This window comes from Ochotona princeps, chromosome X, assembly GCF_030435755.1.
Source record: "Ochotona princeps isolate mOchPri1 chromosome X, mOchPri1.hap1, whole genome shotgun sequence".
In the NCBI taxonomy this organism is placed as follows: domain Eukaryota; kingdom Metazoa; phylum Chordata; class Mammalia; order Lagomorpha; family Ochotonidae; genus Ochotona; species Ochotona princeps.
The window spans coordinates 71,411,633-71,434,132 of NC_080865.1; the positions used below are offsets into that span (position 1 = coordinate 71,411,633).

At 47.6% G+C, this 22,500-nt stretch overlaps 1 protein-coding gene across 1 annotated transcript in view; it reads right to left on the minus strand.

Moving 5' to 3' along the window:
- Positions 1-21,353, minus strand: part of TSC22D3 (TSC22 domain family member 3) — a 65,091-nt gene extending 43,738 nt beyond the window's left edge. Inside the window, exon 1 of the mRNA XM_012928405.3 lies at positions 20,712-21,353. Within this exon, the coding sequence (XP_012783859.1) occupies positions 20,712-21,010 (299 nt within the window). The 5' untranslated portion in view covers positions 21,011-21,353. The remainder of the gene's footprint in view (positions 1-20,711) is intronic.
- Between the last annotated feature and the right edge of the window lie 1,147 nt (positions 21,354-22,500).

The following is a 22,500-nucleotide window of genomic DNA, read 5'->3' on the forward strand; positions in this document are numbered from 1 at the left end:
AAACTTCCCAGTGACTTTTCCCCATGTGTGCCGGAGTGTGGTAGAGACCAGGCCCTTAACCATGGAAAGGCCTGCTGCTAATCTCGAGTGTTGAGTGTCATAGGGCAGAGAAGGACACCAGAGATATAAAAATAGCCAGTTGTCAGTACACTAGGAATAGGCTGTCAGAAGGAAACTTCAAACTAGGTGCATATCGAAAAGGCAGTCTCAAACCATCCTGTAACAGTTCCTGTTACTTTTTCCTCTATCTCCGCTTGCCTCAACTCTGTTAGTACACACAGTGAAGTTGTATGTCCCTGACACCAGTTACCTATCTACCACTGTCAAGGTCTTGTCTGTAAGTTACCTCTAAGCAGATTCATTTTTTGAAAATGCCTCATCTTTAGAAATAATATTTTTGAAACCATAGGGTGTATGTGTTAGCCACATTTCCCCCTAATGTGTGTTAAATAAATAAATAGCTATAAAAATAGAAAAACAAAGTTAGTCCACATACCACCGAAAATCATCTTGTACACCGCGAGTATATGTTTACCACACTTGGGAAAACAGCGCTCTCTGTATAGAGCACGCAGATGGTCCCCACTGCCAACAAGTATGGCTTTATTTCCTTCTCCAATGTAAAGCCAGCAGGGCTTCAGACTACCCCAAATGACCAAGATGCCCTCCTGAGTCTGGCTCTTTCCCTCCTTCCCCTGAGGGCCAGTGCCCTGGCCGTCATTATTTTTCTCCTTTCAGGTGACAGCCCCAGCCAAGGCTGATGTTTGCAGCAAGAACACAGGGCCACTTATTCCTGGTCAAGTATTCCTTCCCTCAAGTTATATCCCTGCCCAGAATCCCACACTAGACTTCACTTAACTTAGCCAGCGTCCTCTGTGGAATATATTTCCTCTGCCTTGGCCCCAGGAGCTGCATCTGCTAGACTGTCCCAAGCCCACATCAGTAGCCTGCCCATTGGCTTGCTGCTCCCATGGGCACCATGAACACCGTTGTCCCACCAGGAAACCAGTGGCACCCCGTCTCCCTAAGCCTGCTCTCATGGTGACCATGGAAGAAAGGTCTGCGTAGGGAACATGAGAGGAGTGGCCAAAGTTTTCTGCAGGCAAGGAAGATCTGTGCAAGTTTGACTCAGCAGATGGACTGTCTGACAATCAGGGCTGATCAACAGCAAACCGGCCTGTACTGGATACCTTCAAGCTGAGGCAGCATGTCCACCCCCTAGGGACACTTTAGAAGAGAAGAGATAAATGTTTGCCCAGAGACTTAAGGTTCTTCAGTGGCTTAGATCTGTCTTGATTGCTGTTAAACAGATAATCATCCCTCATTCCTACCTCATTCTACCTAATCTAACTTAGAAACTCTTAGGGTTTGTGGATACAAAGTCCTTAGAGGAGTGGAACTTTTTTGAGAGAGGCTGGGCTGAGGCCAGGAGATCCACTTGCCTGATTCCTGGGGCTCCAGGTGGCTCCCAACATCCACCACCCACATGGTAGCACCTGTTTAGTGGAGCCCAGCCTGAAACCTAAAGACACATAACAGATTCTTGTTTGTGACTTTGTTTTTAGATGTAACTTCACTTGCGTCAGAGCAGTGACACAATCTACCTCATCCCCCCTTCCTTCCCTGTCCCCCAGACCTCTTCAACTTCTTTCACTCAAATAAGCCTCAGCCCTTGCCTCTTCATCCCTCCTCCAGACTTTCCTCCTACCTACCTCCCCCTCTCCCCTTTTCTCAGTCTTTAAAGACTCCAGATAAGACCCTAAGGACCCTGTATCACCTAGCATTCTTTGAGAAATCAATGTTCTGTGGGAATGTCAAGATTTTTTTCAAATCATGTGAATCTATAGTTGATTAGTGTCAACTGCGTGGCCAGAAGATGTTAAGTGAGCCAAGAAGCAGCAGGCTGGCAGCAAGGGAGAAGACTGAATGGCAGACAGGGTGCTACGACTATGAACAGGTATCTGGACAGGTGGAGAGGCTCCTCTTGTCTCCACTGCAGTTTCCTACAGTGGAGACACTTGGGGATATGAAGTTGGCAGAGGACACTGTACATGATCTGCCATTAAGTGACCCCCAAAGATACCATTTCTGGCCTAGTGAGGCGCTCTGGTTAATGAAACATCACTTGCTTCAGTTCATAGATTCTTATCACATAGCCCACGGAGGAATGGATGACCAAGGCTGAAGCAATCTGAACTCCGTGAAATGGACTAAATACCAACACTGAACAAGCCCATTGGATTTTGGTAGCTTGTTCATTATTAGGGGGAGAGTAGCTATAGATAGTGACTAGCAGATTTGCAATGGGACCTGCACGGAGTCACAGCAGGGGCTCTGATAAGAGTACCGATTTACCAAGAAAACCAGTCTTAAGCCAGAGGACTGCGCAATTTTTCTTCTTAGGCTTTCTTTTTGATCTCAATGTGAACGTCTGAAAATCCACCACCACTACCATCCCCACCATTACCCCCCTGTACCCCATTCAACTGAAAATTTCTGCAAAGAACTCTAGAAACGCAACCTGTGTTCAACGCCAACATTTAAGGGGTTGATGCAGTCACTGGGAGACATTTGGTTGAGAGGTCCATTAACAATTGCGCAATAATGACCCTCACCCAAAACCCCCTGGTTCTTGTAATACCAATCTATCCCAAGCCCTTCATCATGGAATTTTGAAAATCAAACCCAATACTCAGTTCAGCCTGAACCTCCCCTTGTAAAGGTTAGGACGCTCAAGCATTTACCACCTTCTCGCTTTTTTTAAAAAAAAAAAAAATGTTTGCTTGTTTATGTGACCCCTCTTTGTCCCACGGCACCACTCTGACATTCAGAAGTTCAACAAATTCATCAGGTTTCTAAGCATCCCATCCCATTCAGCATGATCTCAGGGGTGTAGTCTTCCAGAAGATCTGACTCGGGAAAGACCCCGGAGACCATTTTGTCTCTCCCCTGTTCTATTTTCTAAGTGGGGAAAGAAATCCATAGAAAGAACAGCAAGTTTACTTACTCAAGCTCAAGCATCAGATTGGTGGCAAAGTCTGAACTCGCATCCAGATCTTCGGGCTCCGGATCGGACCCACCTTCTACCACGTCAAGCTGAAGCTGCTCTAGGAACTGCACCTCCGGCCCAAGCTCTGGATCCTCCCAGAGTGGGGGCTCATCCACGAGCTGAGGGTCCTCTAGTCTTTCCAATATCATCTTGCTGCTGCGCAGGCAAGCCTTGGGTGCTTGACTGGAGTCAGTCCCTTCTTCTGTCTCACTGGCGTGCTCTGTCTGTATTTCTTGCTTCCTCCTCTCGCTTTCCCTCTCGCTCTGGCTTCCTCAGTATTTCATTGGCTCTCTTGTAGCTGCTGGGCTAGGGCGGGAGCAACTGGAAACTCTTTCCCAGGCTCAAAAGAAAAAGTGCTCAGGGAGCCTGAGGGCCAGCATGGGCTGGCTCTGCTGTGGAGGAGGGCGGGAGGAAGTTCCCAGCCCTGAGTGCCTTCGGGGGCTCTAAGGCTCAGAGGGAAAGCTTGCAGCTCCTGGGGGCGAGCAGTGCTGCCCTGGGGATCTTCTGCTGAAGCCAGGCCAGCTTCCTAAACTAACTCCCAGACTGAACGGGAGGACCGGATTGAGGGGGGCAGGGAGGGGATAGCCCAGACGGAGGCTCTGCCAGCCAGCCTCTGTGGTTGGAACTTTCAAAAAGACCAATGTTTCAGCAACGGATTTCTTTTCCAATCCGAACAGCAGGCCTTTCTGTCCCCCTTGCATGACTGTGGCTGTGCCTGTGGCATGCAGCCCCAGTCTGAGCAGAAGCAGGATTCCAGGACCGGGGCTTCATAACACCCAAACCGCTGGTCAATTCCATTAAATAAAATCAAATGAAACACTGTTTTTGGCATCAGAGGGGCCCAAGCTAGTCTCCTGGCATGGAGATACTGTGTACCTACTGGGATGGGGTGTACACAGGCATCTAGAAACGAGAAGTCAGAAGCCCATTGGATCAGAGAATCAGGAGACACCAGTTCTCTTTCTAGCTGATCACTAATTGGCTGCTTTGTTTGGGGCAGGTACCCACCCAACTCTGTGCCTCAGTTTCCTCATCTGTAATGGGAGCTGTCAAAAATATGGTTGCAAAAGCTCTCTTGCACTTCAGTGTCTCTAAGATATGTGAGTGCAGGAAGAAGATGCCAGCCAGCACCCTTCCAAAGGGAGCAGTTCTGGGTCTTAAAAAGGTGCTTTCCAGGCCCATTGCCTACAGAAATCCTTCCCTGTTTGTAAGCAATGCCACTAGGGAACCATAAAGCTTCTGTAGGTTTGAACCTCTAGTAAAAATGGCAAAGGCCTAGGAGGCTCAATTACCTGGTCCCCATCTCTCTGCCAGCTGTAAGGGAACCAGAAGTGCTCCCAGCTACTTACACCTGAGCATTGACTTAAAGTTGAGAGATCCAACCTTGACAGGGAAAAAGGCATACTGGACTGAGCCCCAGGTGTCAGGTGTCAGTGGACTCTGGGTAGAAGAGGGTACATGATGGCCAGTGCAAGAGGAGAGGTCCCTGAGAGAAGAATCTAGTCAGAGGAGGGGCTGCAAGATAATCCTGATAATCAGGTTTTGTTCTGAAACCACTTATGACTTGCCTAGTAATAATGAAGTGCTTTCTAGGAGTAGCTTCTCCCCTAACTTTCCTAACCACATGACCACCAACTTCTAGACCAGGAAACTGAGGTCCAGGGGGTGTCCCTTGGCCAAGTCAGTGGTTGTTGGATCGTATTTCATGAAGTCCCCTGCGCTTCTGAATCACATGGTGGCGAATGTCCTCGGCTCCTTGGTGACCCCCTTAGGACATAGCGAATGTACAGAAGCCCATTTCAGCTCCCCACAAGGGCTGAGAGAACAATAGGGAAAAGCGGGGAGCCCTGCTTTTCTAGGCTCCTGGCTCCCTGGCAGCAGGTTCCTGCTCAGCAGCCCTAGACACACCTTGCAGCTAGTACTAGAACAAATAATACAGAAGCCTCCCACATTTACAGCAGAGACTGAAGACCCAGCCGAGGGGAGCCACAGACCGAAGACCCAGCCGAGGGGTGCCGTAGACCAAAGACCCAGCCGAGGGGAGCCGCAGTTATTTCTTGGGGGGCTGAGCTCTAGTGCAATTTCCAGCACATTCTTTTTGATTTTCTTTACTGACCTCCACCCTACTCAACTAGCAGGTGATGAACTCGTGATGAGCTCTTCAAAGTCTTCCTGGTCCAGATTTTTAGCTGATAGGTCATTGTGGCCTTTAAAGAATCACTCTGCCTAGATCAAGCTGCCTGATCTTGGTGATGAGAACATTTCCTTGGGGCTTTACTCTTTCATACCTTGATAGGGCTTCAGTGACTAAAGGAGTTTCAAAAACAACTTCTTGGGGCTGGCGCCATGGTGTCTCTGATCACAGCACCGGCAGCCCATACGGGCACTGGTGCTGTGTCCCAATAGCTCCACTTTGAAGCCAGCTCCCTGCTTACAGCCTGGAATGGTTTAAGGCCATGGGCCCCTGCACCTATGTGGGAGAACTAGAAAATGTTCCTGGCTTCAGATCAGCACAGCCCTGGCCATTGTGGCCATTTTGGGTGTGAAGCAGCAGAAGGAAGGTTCTCTCTGCAGATCTGCCTTTTTAAATAAATTAAGTCTATTTCTTTTTAAAATTTATCTCTTAATGCACTAGTGGTGACTGGGTTCAATTTGTCCTTCCTTGCTCATGATTCTGAGTAAGAATAAGTTGAAGCGGAGACACAGTGGTACTCCAAGTCTTAACTGAGTCAATCATCTTTGGTAGATTTTCTGATCCTGGCTGAACCTCCTGTATCCAGTGCTCTCCTGGTGGCTTTGTCCTTTGCCTTCTTTATGATCAGTTGTAATGACATTGCTATTTATGTAAGTATGATGTAACATCTGTCTTCACTATTAAATTCTAAGTTGCCCACGGCAGGGATTCAGTGTGGTTTCTTGCCTGCTCTTGGAGCCCCTATGTCGAATCTGCTTTGTGTGCATGAAAGAGACTTCCTCCTCCACAAGTCCTTGGGGTGGGCAGTCTAGCTCTACCACCCTCAGCAGGGGGTGCTCCTGTAAATTGCTGGTGTGTGTGTGGTGGGGGGGTGGAGTGCCTCAGTGAGATGAATTTTCTCTGGATAAGAAGACTAAGGGACGCTGGAAGGGATCCTAGCAGTTTCTTAGTCCATTCCCCCACAGAATGAATGTAGGCTAGTGTTAATTAGAGTTTACCTCCCGTTCCATTACCATTTTCCCTACAAAAGTTATTTTCGAGAGAAAACACCTGCAGTTTCCTCTTCCTTATAAGCACCTACTCCTGACCTATATGCTTTCTCCACCTGTTTGTTCCTTTCTGCCCACAGGCCTTATAAAGGCAGGCTGCTCACATTTTTATCCATTTCTTTATCTCTACTGTCATCACCTTTCCCATATTCTTTATATATATATATATATATAAACCATCTATGGGTAATTTCATCCAGCTTCTCTGAATGTAGTCAGGAAGTTCTTTCTACTATCTAATCTCAATTCTTCATGCTATAGTGAGGGAAGCCTGTTTCCTCTTGTTCTGTTCCTTGTGTGTTTGGGAAACAACTAGTCACAATCTCTAAGTTGTGATTCATATTTAAGAATCAATCTTTCTTCTTGCTCCCCGCCATCTTCTATCTAACCCTTTAACTTCTAGCTCAAGAACCTTGGTTCCTTTCGCTTTGTCCCCTAGCTCTCTCAAAGTCCCAGGTTAGCTCCTGTTGGTTAAGTGAGTGCTGTTGGCCTAACAGGTCTGGATGACCTTCCCTTGATCCTTTACAATTGGATCCTTTTGGCTCATGCTGAGCTCTCTGCCATCATCTGCCCTGTCACTGTGGTGGGGCTGTTTTTCCCAATGAACACTGCTTGGAGGCCTCTTGATATATTTCTTAGCCCTTCACAGAGGTGGTACTTTTCTTCCCTTCCACATTTAGGCTGGTTTTCAGCCTGGACAAGTATCTCACATTTGCAGCCTGGACTGTTTCCATCTTGGGCTCCAGAGATCAGTGAAGCCTAGAACTCTTTGTCCCACTGTCTCTGTACAGTAACTACTCACCACCCAGGACGAAGCCTGCAGGGGAAAAAGAAAATCCAAACGACTCCCCCAACCCCCTCCCTGCTGCTCTCTCTCCCCCCAAAACAAAATTTCCTTCCTACAGGCTCTATCCACGTTATCACTCATTTCTAGGGCCAACCTTTACACATTTCTATACTATAATGGACTATTTTTAGCAAAGGATGACATGAAATAATAGTTGCCTCACTCATCCCTTCCTCTTGTCATAATGTTGTCTGTCCTCTGCTTTCAGACCTGCTAGCTGCTCACGGCCTTGGAGGCATTCCTAGGGATGTGGGTGCTACCCCTATGACAGGAGTCCCTCAGAAAATTCTGTGTCAGAAAATGTCTCCTCTGGCCTGGGACTGACAAATGAGAATTTCAGCATTAGAGATTAATTTCTTTGACTCACGTATCACTTCCTCAGGAAGTCTTATCTGATTCTTTGCCATACTCTGACGGAAGGCTATTCCTTTTCCCTCTTCACACTTAACTCAATTTGTAATTACACATTTAATATCATGACTAGCTTTGTTAACATCTCTCTCCCTCTACTCCACTGATTACTCCATCAGAGCCAAGACCATACCTTTTATGTTTCCAATTGTCCTTCCAAGTATACAGAGAAAGATTGCTGCCGACTGAATCTGTACACGAATTTACATGTGAACTCTCACTCCTTGGAAAGGATGCAGGCACAGGTGGAAGCCAGGGAGAATAGCACCCTCTTTCCCAGGTTACCAGGGACTGGTTCCTTTTGCTGCCTCAAATTTCTTACCCCTCCAGTCAGTTTTAAGATTTCTATCTTTCTTAGCCTTATCCAAGGGCCTTCATTCATAGGGTATCTGAAGAAGAAGGGTTTTACCGGCATACAAACAAGGCTGAAATGATCCCCAACAGGGTTACTGGCATCTTCTTCCAAAGAGACTTAGGTGAATGGTATATGTACTCTCACAGCAGCGCAATGACACCATCCTGCTCTTGTCCCCTACCTTAAAAGGAGCCTCATGCAAACCACGGCTAGACAGCCACAGCATCTAGGCTACTCTAGTGTCCAGCCGCGGCTGCACTCCCTAGTGTAGTCACCCTGGTTCCAGCTGGCTCCCTCTAGGCATCAGCACCTTCCTGCTCCCAAGGGCCTGAAGGCCTCGATCTAGCCAGGGCTAATACAGGTTCCACACAAGAGGATCCAGGCTGCCTCTGAGTCATAGAGCAGCAATGAGGGGAAAGGGCCATGTGGGTCTTTTTCTCTTATTCGGGCAGCTCCGTGACTCTGAGGGCCAGCCCAATGATAACCAGAATATTTCCCCAACTCACAGCAGCTCCTTCTGACCCATCAGCCCTGCTGCACCAGCAAGTTTCCCATCGCGTATCCCAAGCAGAAACACACACCTTCGCCCTCCCTCCCGCTTCCACAGCCATAGCCGCGTCCCATCATGCCAAAGCTAGCCCATTCTTGAAGGCTCTGCTGGAAGCCGCCGCCATCAAGAGACTCTCCCTTTCTCATTTGCTTTGGCACTGCCCAAGCTTTGGACTTGCAGACCCAGGGAGCAATGAACTGAATGCCTTCCTCCTGGCAGCAGGGGTCTTGACTGGCTCTCAGATGTCTACCTAGATCCAGTGCTCTCTTGCTCACAGACCTTGGGAGCAGCTGCTGCCACTTCCCAGCCCCCTCCCCGGGGTGCTCCCCTAACTCCACACACCCAGGTCTCAGCCTCTGACATCTCCTTGCCCTCTGCAATGCTTAGCAAGGTAGACATTCAATAAATACACAGCTAGTGCTCAATAAATAGCAGGCCCTTGGTCAATAAATGATGAGTTGATGAATTGAAGTGCTTGGTTGTTAGGTCTAAGGCTGAAATGAGATGCTTGCCATCATTCATTTCTCCGTGCACCTGTGCAGACAGTTTTGTTGTTGTTTTTCTTATTTTTTCTTTTCTTGCCTTTTCTTCTTCACTGCAACTGACTAAGAACCACAAGGGCAGAGGGGATAAGGAGAATCGGGGCCTGGAAACCTTTGAAGGAAAGGCCTACCACAAAGGGAAATTCTGCACCTTCATCTCAGGCCCCCTGATCTTCACTGGCTTCTGTCTGGGAAGCTTGGCATGCCCAGCTCTCCTGAGTCCTGAGATGGTAGTCTAAGGACTCCTGAGTCTGATCTTTGCTAACAAGCCATGCTTGCTATAATTACCATGCTACTCTTTGGGCTTTTTTTTTTTTCACTTTGTTTTTTTATTTCTTCCCCTCTTCCTTGGACTGAACAGCAGTGTCCTCTCCTCTCAGTTTGTCTGCTAGTAAAACATTGGGAAAGGCTGGAGCCAAGATGAGGGAAGAAAAGAAGAGGAGCTATTGGCTTAGTCTCAAATCTTGAGCCAATGGAATGCTATGCGGGTAGAGATACTCTGTGTTGTAGCTAGTAGGATTAATTTACTACAGAAACGTCTCAGAGAATCCAGCAAACCTGATTTTGCTGGGGGCTCAGTTGCACCAAGACAGTGATATAATATTTTGAAAAGGCCAAGAAGAGAGCAAAGAATCTATGTGAATTCAGTCCAGCTTGAAAGCTCGGAGACTCATCAAAGAATTGACTGGGAATTGGTTGTATAAGGCCCTCCTTTCACCAGCTCCTTCAACCTCAAGGAAATCTTTCCACTTGATATTAGGAAGGCTGGGGGTCTGCAGAATGATTCCCTGAACCAAAAGGCACATATACACTAAAGGAAGAGAAACTTCTGACATCTGTTCTGGGACACTTCTCCATGCACCAGGTGGCTGCTTTAGCAGGTGCTAGCAGGAGACCCCCACTTCCAGGAGGTCTCAAGCCAAACTAAATCCATTCCAGTTTTCCTACTTGATTACTTTTGCTGCTTTATGGAGCTGAATGGGGATCACCTTCGCAGCCTGGCAAGTTATCTTGGAGTAAACTGCTTTCCTGGCACCGGAGAGAGAGTAGTCTTTTCCTTGGGCAATAAGATGAGTATGGTGACTTGGATCCTCACTAGGCTTCTGACTGCTTGGCCCAAGGGAAACCTGCAGCTAAGCAAGCAGAAGCTTGATGCTGCCACACATACCCTGACTTTGTTACATAAGGCACTATACAAGATAATGAGTCAGGGCTCTCAGGCTGGCCTAGGCACAGCCCAGTCTGAGCAAGGCTGAACAGCAGCACTGAAGGGAGGGGTATCTTTGGAGGGTTACTTAAGCCAGTAAGGAATTGCTGAAGCTACTTCCCTTTCTCTCACTTCTCACCCCCTTTTTCCTCCGGAATTGCTGCTGCCAATCACCTAGCTAGCACAGAGTGGGAATCCTGGCCAGACCCCTCAGCTGTGCGCAGCTGCTCTCCGTATCCCCTGAAGAAGACAGGAGGAAGTGGGCTGAGTACTCAAGGTTATGTCGTGAGGAAATTCTTCCTTCGAGGAAAGATAGTGAAGGTTGCAGTGGTGCTTTGTCTGTAGGCAGGAGACTGATTTCAGGCCGAACCTATTTGAGGAAAGTGGCTCCCCAGAGAGGAAGGCTGATAGCGTGCCTCGGCCATCACTGACCAAGCTGGCTTCCAGCTCTTGTTTACCCTGGAGCTAGTGTCTACACAAAGGGAAGTTTCCCATTCAGTCTCCTGTGCTGGCTAAGATTTTGCACCTCTTAGACCATTTCCAGAAGCAGCTTTGGGGCAGGGATTTCCAGCTAGAGGGTACGCATGAGCCTGACTTGCATGCTGAGTTCCCTCCTGTGTAGAACAACATTTGGAAAAGCTTACTTTCTTCTCCCACGGACCCTGTTATGTCCACTCTTAACTCCTTAGCTTAACTGGATTTCAGCATGGTGGATGTTGGCCTCCCAAAACCTATGTTCCCTGACCTGACTCATCAAGCCTAGGTGGTTCTGTGGCTAGAGCCTTGTTGCTTCACAGTATTCTGTGGGGTCTAATGGAGGGTCTTGTCTGCCAAAGCTCTGAAGCTCAACCCTTGTCTCATTACTGCACGCATTGGGACAGTACAGTATGTCCTGGAGTGTCACTGCTCTGTCTCTTCATCTAAAAGGAAAATTTCTCTTTCTGACCCACATGGTCATGGAATGCTCTCTTTAAGAGTGTACTGAGTACACAAAGTGCTCTACCAAATGAGCCCAAGATTTAGCCCCACTCAGCATGCTGCTTTCTCTGGGACTCAAGAGGCTATTACATGACGCTGACCAATTTGTTATGTAAACTCAGCCAGCCATGGCAGATTATGGCTTTGCAGTTATCTTGAAGGATGCCTTACATAAGAAGAGAAAGTTCAGGTAGAAGTAAAATTGCGATGAACAAACACAGCACAATGGCCACCCCCAGGTGCAAACACAGCCAACCTCAATTCTCTCAACCAATCTGCAAAGTAAGGGCAAGTACTATGCTAGACTTCATTACTCAGGGACCCCACAAAACCCTGAGTCTGAGCCTTGGCCAGACATATCCATCTCCATTTACTCAGACTCCCTGGCCTTCAGCACCAGGTCTGGAAAGGAGCCAACAAGCCTACCTGGAATTGAGAGCTTGTTAATATACCTGTAAGTGCAAATATAAGCAGCAGTGCTAACATTCTCTTTAGGCAGGGAGGGGAAATACAGTCACCCTGGAAAGAGTTATTTTCTAAGGCATAGGCTCACATGAGCCCCTGCTCCTGGCAAAACTGAGGTGTAGGTAAAATTCATGCTCTATTCTTTTTATCATTCATAGCGTGGACCCTTCTAACAAGACATCTTGAGCTCTCATGCCACCCAGCACCCCATGCTATGGCAGTCCACCAAAGTTAGGCCTTTTCACAGACTCCAGCCCTGTCTCTCTTCCTCTTTTTTCCAAATGTGGCTAAACATGTCCTAACCCCATAGCAATCTACTCCCAGTGAGCTGTCACCCCACCATACATCTAATAAAGAAATCAACACAAGATGGTTAGTGATGAGTAGTGATATGATGTATTACTCTTTACAGATGTATACTAGACCCTGGCCATTTATGAGACACACAATGAAACTTTTACCAGTCCACAACTTACAAATATCTCCAATCATTTCTCCGAGTACTATTTCCACTCAGTCATAAAAAGCAATGAAGTATTATTGAATGCGACAACCTTGTTTAGCCTTGAAAACATGCTGAGGGAAAGGATCTAGACATAAAAAAATCACATATTGTACGATGCCACATATATGAAATATCTAGATTAAGCAAATCAAATTCATACTAATAGAAAGTAGAATTGAGGTTACTGTTTAATAGGTATAGAGTTTCTGTTTATGATGAAAATAAAGTTCTGGAAGTAGTGATAGTTACCCAGTATTTTGAATGCAACTAATGTCACTGAACTATACACTTAAAAATGGTTACAATTTGGGCTTCGAAAGGTGGTTGTCAACACCAGCATCCCATGTGGGCGCTGGCTCACATTTTGGCTTTCCATTTCCCAACCCAGCTCCCTGCTAAGGACTGGGAAAGCAGCAAGTCCTTGAGTCCCTGCACCCACGTGGGTGACATGAAGCGGCTCCTGACTCTCAGCTTGGGACAGGCCCAGCTCTGGCTATTGCAGCCATCTGGGGAATGAACCACAAGATGGAATATTGATCTTTCTGTATCTCCTGCTCTCTCTGTAATTTTTGTTTCCCAAGTGAATTAGATAAATCTTTTGTTTAAATGCTTATAACTTTACATAGCATATATTTTAACACTTTATATGTAACAGTAAATACATTATAGACACATACAACAGTAGATGCACACATATACATACAATAGCAAGTGCTGTATAGGATCCCAGGTTCACTCACCAGCGAAAGTACTGGCCCTCACATATGAGTCCTGAAGCAAACACAATTCACATCTGTGCCTTAGAAAAACATAATTTCTTACTTATCAGGATTCTCATAAGGTATCCAAACCATGAATATTAACTTTGCAAATGCATTTGTGTTAACAGAAAAAGTCCCTTAATCCAAGAGTGACTATTCTTTGTCAGGCTATTAGACACTCAGGAAATAGTTATTTTGAATTACCTTGGGCTAAGGAAGGATTTTTCAAAGCTTGATACCAAAAGTAAAAATTACAAAGCCAAAGAATGACAGGCTTAACCACATAGTAACCCGAAACCTTTTTACAGCAAAGAATTCCATCCTCAAAATCAATTGGTAAATTAGTTGACAAAGGATCGCAATCTTTAATTCACAGTTTCTCACGGTGTGGTCCACACGGCAGTAGTGCTGTGGGAGAGGAATTTTATTCAGTATATGGACGGACAGCTGAATCTTACATAGCATTAATTCAGGCACAACAGCAGGCAGTCCCTCAAATAACTTCAGCCAAGTGGTTCCTTCTTTTGAAGCCAGAGTCAGTAATCCTAAGACGCAGTCATTAGCTGTACAACTCACCTTTAAGAACCACAAATGAATTTTTTTAAATATTTATTTTTATTACAAAGTCAGATATACAGAGAGGAGGAGAGACAGAGAGGAAGATCTTCCGTCAGATGATTCACTCCCCAAGTGAGCCGCAACGGGCCAGTGCGTGCCGATCCGATGCCGGGAACCAGGAACCTCTTCCAGGTCTCCCACGAGGGTGCAGGGTCCCAATGCATTGGGCCGTCCTCAACTGCTTTCCCAGGCCACAGGCAGGGAGCTGGATGGGAAGTGGAGCTGCCGGGATTAGAACCGGCTTTCAAGGTGAGGACTTAAGCCGCTAGGCCATGCCGCCGGGCCCCACAAATGAATTTTTATCCCAAAGTTTCTTGAAAGTCTAATGTCTGAATCCACATCCTTCCCTTCATCAGTATTATATATATATATATATATATATATATATACATATCAGCTTAATGAATTACCACATATAAAGCAATTAGAAATGTTTTTCTAATATTATTATTATTAATGAGCATCTAAGAGTGGGCACCAGTTGATGCCACTTGAGAAGCTTAAAGATGGAATTCTGGGGGCTTTTAAAGCTGGAAGGGAATGCAGAGAATTTCAGAACACATTAGGCAGGTGTACTCTGAGGCCAAAGGCAAAATACAGTTCCTTAGCAAGTACCAGGAAAAAAGAGAAAAATCATGAGACTGTTGCGAAACCGCCATTCCAGCTTGCTCTACTTTGCAGGTCAAAAAATGAAGGCCCTTTGAAGTTTCAACTTAAGAAGGTTTTTTTCTGTTTCTTTTTGTTTTGGTATGCGGTACTTCACAAAGTTCCTGGAATTTTTTTTTTTAAAGATTTAATTTATATATTTACAAAGGCAAACTTACAGAGAAAGAGAAAGAAAAAGAGGGAGCAAGCAAAAGAGATCTTTTATTTGGCTAGTTCACTAACAAAATGATCTCAATGGCCAGGGTTGGGTCAGGGTGAAGTCAGAAGCCTAGAACCCCATCAGGTTCTCCTGTGTGGATTTAGGAGCCCAAGGACTTGGCCATCTCCCATTACCTACCCAGGCACATTAGCAGAGAGCAGGATCAGAAGTGGAGCAGCTGGGACTCAAATCCATTACTGACCTTGCTGATGGCAGTTTAATCTAATGTGCCACAACATCTGACTCTTCTATGAATGTTTCAAAGACCTCTCAAATATATGGATTTCTCAATTTTAAAAAATTTATTTATTTTTATTTGAAGGGACGATTTTTACAGAGAGAACAAAAGACAGACAGAGAGGTCTTCTATCCATTGGCTCACTCCCCAAATAGCTGCAACTACTAAAACTGAGCCTATCCAAAGCCAGGATCCAGGAGCTTCCTATGGGTCTCCCACATGGATGCAGTGGCCCAAGAACCTGAACCAACCTCTATTGCTTTCCCAGGCCATGAGCAGAGAACTGCACCAGAAGGGAAGCAGCTGGATCATAAATCAGAACCCTTAAGGGATGCCAACACTACAGGTAGAGGATTATTTTGCAATACCAGCACATCAGCCCTGGATTTTACATTTAAATAAAACAAAAGTTTCTAGGGCTGGCATGATGGTTTGGCTATCTAATCCTCCACTTGCAGTACCCACATCCCATATGGACACTGATTTATGTCCCAGCTGCTCCACTTATATATGATCCAACTCTCTGTTTATGTCCTAGGAAAGCATTTGACGATGGACCAAGTTCTTGGGGCCCCTGCACATGCATGAGAGACCAGGAATAATCTTCTAGTTTCCAGCTTCATACCCACCTAGCTCTAGCCATGGTGACCATTTGGGGAGTGAACCAGTCAATACAAGATCTTTCTCTCTCAGGTCCGGCACGGTGGCCTAGCAACTAAAGTCCTTGCCTTGCATGCACCAGATCCCATATGGGTGCTGGTTCGTGTCCCAGCAGCTGCACTTCCCTTTCAGCTTCCTGCTTGTAGTCTGGAAAGCAGTTGAGGACAGTTCAAGACCTTGGGAACCTGCACCCACGTGGGAGACCCGGAAGAGGTTCCGTGCCCCTGGCTTTAGATTGGCTCAGCTGCAGCCGTTGCGGCCGCTTGTGGAGTGAATCAGCAGACAGAAGATCTTCCTCTCTGTCTCTCCTCCTCTCTGTATATCTGACTTCTCAATAAAAATAAACATAAATATTTTAAAAAATATATCTCTCAGTCTCTATGTAACTTTGTGTTTCAAATAAAATCAACGAATTTTTAAAAATATTTGAAAGGCAGAGTTATAGAAAGAACACACAGAGAGAAGAGAGATCTTCCATTCACTGTTTTTGTTTTGTTTTGTTTTGTTTCGCCAAATGGGCAAAATGGCTAGGCTGGACAGGCTGAAGCCAGAAGCCCAGAAATCCATTGTGGTCTTCTGTGTGGGTGGGAAGAGCCCAAGCACTTAGGTCATCTTCTGCTGTTCTCCTAGGAACATCAGCAGGGAGCTGGATCCAAAATAGACACAACCCAGTGCTCACATAGGATGCTGTTGTCACAGGCAGCAGCAACACTGGCTCATTTTTTTAAAACAAAAATAGGCATATTTAAAAATTACATTTCTCACAAAATATCTGAGGTACCCTGGTAGCTATATTTAAATCAGAAACTTCAGAAACCTGGGAAAGCCGTAGAAGATGGCAAAATATTTATGACCCTGTCAGGCACATGGGAGACTCGGAGTTCCAGGCTCCCTGTATTTGTGTGAACCAGCCCTGGTCACTGAAGCCATTTGGGGAGTGAAGCTTCAGACAGAAATGCTCTCTCTCTTTCTTTTTTCTCTTTCTCTCCTGTTCAAAACAGATTAAAAAAAAAAAAAAAAAAAAAAAAAAAGGCCCGGTGGCGTGGCCTAGCTGCTAAAGTCCTCGCCTTGAACGCACCAGGATCCCATATGGGCGCTGGTTCTAATCCCGGCAGCTCCACTTCCCATCCAGCTCCCTGCTTGTGGCCTGGGAAAGCAGCAGAGGATGGCCCAAAGCTTTGGGACCCTGCACCTACATGGGAGACCTGGAAGAGATTCCTGGTTCCCGGCATTGGATTCGCACAGCACTGGCCGTTGCACTCACTTGGGGAGTGAATCATCGGACAGAAGATCTTCCTCTCTGTCTCTCCTCCTCTCTGTATATCTGACTTTGTAATAAAAATAAATAAATCTTAAAAAAAAAGGAAGAAGAAGAAGAATTTTCAGCTGTCTGGCACATTCTATTGCTCTCCTAAGTTTTCTCTTACTGGAAGCATACTCAAATGCCAGGTGGGATCCCCTAACAGCAGGGTGAACAACTACCCTAGATTGTCCTGGCCTGAGGCACTTTAAGTACCTAAAGTCCTATGTTCCAGGACCAGGGTGGTTGGTCCCTATCCTTAATTAGGACATGGTGACCATCTTGAAAGGTTCACAGATAATTATTTAGAAATTGTTAGAAATTGTTGTAACAGTTTCTTTAGTGTTTGTTGATTCTTTATAATTCTTCATAGACGATTCATACACTCCAGCAGATCTCGGCTTTCCACAAGTCCTGGCTCAACTTTTCATTGTTAGGCAATGGGCAAGTTACTTAATTTTTTTTAACTTTCATTTTCCTTCAATATACAAAATCAAAATACGTGATGAGAACACCCGTTTCATCAGATTGGTATAAATATTGAATGAAATTGTGGAGATATGTTTAGTACTCATTGGAAATGTGCAGTAAGCTTTAGCTATTAATCCTTTATGGTTATTAGTTACATAACAAAAGATCAAAGGAATGGTGTGTAAAACACATCTCTTGGGGGCCGGCACATTATGGGAGTGAATCAGCAGATGGAAGATTGGTCCTCTCTCTCCATACATCTGACTTCAAGTAAAATTGATCTTTAAAACAAACAAACAAACAAATCTCTTCCTGGAGTAGACGCTGAGGCGTAGTGGACTATGCTTCTACCTGCGGTGCTTTCACCCATGTGGGCACTGGTTTGAGTCCCAGTCGCTACACTTTTAATCCAGCTCCCTGCTTTTGGCCGCCTGGGGAAACAGCAGAGGTTGGTTCAGGTCCTTGGGCCTGAACATCAGTGTGGGAGACACAGGAGAAGCTCCTGGCTCCTAGCTTTGGATTGGCTCAGCTCTAGTCATTGTGGCCATTTGGGGAGTGAATCAGCAGATTGAAGATACAATTCCTTTCTCTCTGTTCCACCTCAGATCTATAACACTGCCTTTTAGATAAAAATTTAAAAATCTAAAAAACAACATCCATCTCTTTTTTTCAGTAGTTCAGAAGCACCATTTCCGTACCAATAAGCTACATACCCATTGCTACTGATTTGTTCATGTTTGTACAGCATTGTCCGCCAGGACTTCACCAGACTATTAGAGTTACTGTGTGTAGTTACAACAGAACAAAGTACTCCACATTTAAACCTTAAAAAGATTTGACTGAAAAAAAAACTGAAGTTTTAATTCTTAAATTGGTCCACACCAACAATTAAGTAATCATCCGACCAAAACAATCTTTACTGAATCAATATTGACTGTGTATGTAGATGCTGAGGGAAAACCAAGCAAATAAAACACAACCCTACCCTCAAATTGCTTACAATCTTGTATCCCAGGGAAAACAAGAGCATTAAGTGGGATGGCAGGGGACAGGTCAAAGCAGACAAGCCAGATATAAATCAAGCATGTGACCTGTCTTTCTTCTCCAGCCTCTGCAGCAGGGTGACTGGTCTGCAGGAGGAGTGTGGGGTGTGTGTGGAGGGTGGGATGTAGCCTAGTGGAGGAGGGTTAGCCTTGAAAGCAGACAAAGGAAAAAAAAACACACCCAGACAGGGGGCCTGGAATGTCAAATAATTAAATAGAAGAGGGGTTAAAACAATGGCTGGAGTATGAAGCTAGAAACTGAAGGAATTTGTAAAAAAAAAAAAAAAAAAAAAGAGAGAGAGAGAGAGAAAAGAAAAAAAATGTCCACTTAGGAGAAAGCTATCCTGCTTAGGCACTGGTGGTACCCTATCACCAGCAACAATGCTCTCCTAGATTGCTTCTTGGGAAAAATAAAGCATGTTGCGACTCTCCAATCTTCAAGATCACACTTGTCACATCAATGAGAATGCTTTGTCCTGCCGACACTACATACAGGAACCTGTTGCTCTCCAGCTCCACAAAGCCTGACAATTGGCTGGATTGGTCCACAGCACTATGGGACACTGAGTTACTCTGATCCCAGGAGTCAGGGGGCTCACACGCCTTCAACGTGTGGCTCCCAACAGCCCTGTAGCATTTCCTGGCTTTGTTGAGGACCCAGCATCCTTAAGCTGATTGTCAGTGCAGCAGGTGACAAAAGAGGTCTCTTTCATTCCAGAAACCCAAACTACTAGCACTCTGGGGCGAGGCTGTGTGCGTGTGCGGGAGTGTTGCGAGTGTTATCTTAGGCTCTCAGCCTTAACCTCACTGACTCGCTCATGCAGGTGCAACCCTCCTAGGCCAAGAACCAAAGAATACACTCCCTCTCACACTTCCCTATAGCCCACGAGGAGCAGCGTCTTTTCCAGTTAAGGGAATGAAATTGGACAGGCTCTCCCTCCAGGTTTCCCTGGCGCCCCTGCCCCCACTCTCCAGCAGAGCCCAGCTGATCATTAGGAACCCATTAGGGATTTGACTCCGCAGGGTTTCAGCTTCTGAGGACTGAATACCCTCGTAGTGATCTTCCGCTAGAAATGAAGATTCCCTCAAAACCTGTTCCATCCACGGCCTAGCTTATTTTGGATGAGATAATTTGATGCCTAAAGTGAAATAATAGATGGGAAAGGGTTTTAGTGGGTGTCAGAAACGTCTGAGAAATATGACTTGCTAAAATGGCACTAACGAAGTTGGCAGCCTTGTGGACTTTTGCCAGAACCGCTCGAGCTGGAGTAAGGGGAAGGTGATGGTGGATTTGGCTTTGGGACAAGGGAGGTCAATCTGGTCTTAGAATTAAGTAAGCGGAGCTCCTGCCTTTCTCAAATCCCTTTAAAATGCCCAACTCGTGAACACTCAGAATTTTCTTGTAACTTTGGGCACAGCATCTGCCCAGGACCTCCAGAATGTCAGGGCTAGAAGGAAACTTGCTCAGAATCATACAGAAAGGTAGAACCTTACCTTGTACTACAACAGCCCAGGTCTCCCACAGTGGGGATGTCTTTCTCTTACATAACCTGTGTCATTGAGCAAGAATTAAATATCCACCCCCCTGTACACACACACACACACACACACACACACATACAATCTGGTGCCCTGTCTCATTGGTGCTAATACCAGACCCATAGCTAGGTTTCCTGAAGTTGCTTCTCCTGTCTCTAAAGTGCTTCTGTTGCTAAGTGCTTGTCACCAGAGCAAGCTGACTGCAGGACTGCAGCCACTTGCATCTTCCCCTTGTGTGTTTCTTTCCTCCCCACCCCCTTCCCTGTCTCCCCAGCAGGATTTCTATAAAGTCGGCCCTTCATGCAAGTCTGCGCCAACATGGGTTTAGCCACCCTCTTACCACATACAATAATCGGGGTACTCAAACAGATGTCCTGGGATGCTCTCTGGAGTTGCTTTTAGCCTACATTTGAATCTAATCCATGGAGAAAGTAGGGGTTCCCCAAGCCAGAGTCTTCCAAAAATTATCTGATTTCTCTTATTCCTCTCTTCCCCCTCCCCTGCTCCCTACACCAGCAGCAGCTTAATTTGTCCTGACATTTCCTTGCCTTCATGGAAGCCAGGGCCACTCTGTAATTTAAAAGTCTTGCAGTTTCATTCCCAGTTTGCACGTTCAGACATGGGTTTTTGAGAAGGGTGAACTCCGGTCCCCCTTGCCCCCCGCCAGAATTCCTCCGCTGTAGCCCCAAACGGGCTGTGCGAATGTTATGTATTGGAAGGGGGGCAGATCTCCAAGCTTTCTGGGATCTGTCCACTTTCTGAGCCCCAAGCGTCTCTCACCCAGTGTCTCATCAGACACCCTTCAAAATAGCCTTGCACCTGCCGGCCCTCCCTTCACTCGCGCCAAGCGTGCAAGGCAACACAGTCCTCCAGGTAGCTAGCGCCTGGTCCACAGTCAGTGCTAGGGAGCCCGTGAACCTGACCTCCCCCTTCCCTGTTGCCTCTCTGGAACTTCCTGGCTGCCCCTTCGATCGGAGATGAGGGTCCAGCAGAGGTTGTGGCCGGCCAGGACGCGTCCTCTCCCCCTCCCCAACCCCAGCGCTCTGCTTTGCCCTGGCACCCACCTGTGGAAGAAGAGCAGGATAGACAGCATGGTCTGGTCGATGTTGCGGTTGCAGATGCCCTCATTGAGCAGGTAGCAGGGGTCCCGCAGCACGGGCTCCAACGAATCCTGCCGCATTATGTTGTTGAGCTTGTCGGCGTTGAGATTCTCAAAGACCAGCTTCTCCTGCAGCTGCCGAAAGTTGCTCACGGTGGGGCTGCCGGGATTGTTATTCTCCTCGCTGCGGTGGGCTAGGTCTAGGCAGCAGTTGCAGCAGTCGAGGCCGACAGGTGAGCGGCAGTCGCTCTTGGACTGAGCCATCTTCCCAGGCTCCGGGGTCGCTTGCCCTGGGCCCTCAGCGGCGGCTGGCAGGTGCGTGCCCGCCTTACTGGCCTGACGGGACTCCAGGGTGCCTGGAAAAAACCAGCTGTGAGGAGGAGAAGAGTTGCAAATTAGTGCCTCAAGCCGGCCACCCCTCGGCTCGGGCCCCCTTCTTGTGGTTCTGCTCGGGGTGCGAATAGAAACAGCTGGACAAACAGCTCGGAGCGGATCCTTCGGGCTCACTTCCTCCTCTTCCTCCTCCTCCACCACCTCCTCCCCCTTCTCACGAGGCGGGGGCCGCCCCCCGTTCCCCCCTGCGGTGCCACACGCGGCCCCTGTGCGGTCCCAAGTTTCCCAAGTACGATCAGAGGCTCGGGGCGGACCTGTGGCGGCAGGAAGGGCGGGCAGCAGGGCAGAGGGAGAACCGGGGCGCGCCCTCGCTCCCTCCCTCCTGCGCTGCCTCCTCCCTCCTCTGCTCTCGGGTTCTCGGGCTCTCCTGCTCCCTGAGGCTGTGCCAGCTGCTCCGGCTGCTCGGTGACTGGAGCCCTGGGCGAGTGAGCGAGCGAGCGAGCTAGCAGCACGCACCGGGCTGTGACAGCGTGTAAATCACCTTAGAGGGGCCAGAGAGGGCGCCCCAGCCCCAGCCACCCCGCGGCCTCTTCCCCGGCGGGCCCGGGAGCTCCAGCCAGCCCCCAGTCTCGCCGCGCCCCACCCGCATCCTCGCACCCACGCGGCGGTTGGCACCCTCGCCAGCATGCCCCGAGCTTCAGCTCCCGCGAAGCGCTCTCGCCTCGCTCCCCCTCCCCGCCCTCTCAGCCTTGGTCAACGCCAACGCCGCCGCCTCAGCCGTCTCTCTGCCTCCACCCCCCCCCCCGCCCCTCGACAGTCGGACCACCAATGTCTCCTGGCCTCTTGGGGGGACTGAGTTCCGGGAGAGGGGAAAAAAAATGTATCTTTAGTCCCACCACAGACGGCGCCCTCCCAAACTGCCACCCTCCAAGAGTCCCTGGGCGTGTTTGTTTGTTTGTTTGTTTGGCGGCGGAGGGGGAGGGGTCTCCCTGGAAAGCTGTGGCGTCCCCTGGCCGCCACCGGACGGTAGCTGCAGGTCTCGAGAACCTACTAAACGCCTCAAGGAAAACTCACAGAAGCGCACACAAACTCTCAGTTTTTACACACACACACCCCCAACCCACCTATCGTCAGTCACTCACTGTCTTTGCACCCCAATCTCTTCTCCCTTTTGCCCTGTCGCATCTTCCCCATCCCGGCTTCCTGCAACGCCGGCTTCTCCACTGGCTTCCTGTAGATCTCCCCTGCCTTCTCTTTTCACTTAGTTCAATTGTCTTAAAATCTTTATATCTGACCCCCCCCCCGCCCCTTTACCGACTTTCTCGACCCACAACGCCGCCCCCATTTCCTCTCTTTTCCCTTTCTCTGGTATTTTATTTCTTCTCCCCTTTTCTAGTTGCTCAGTCTTCCTCTCTCCCCCT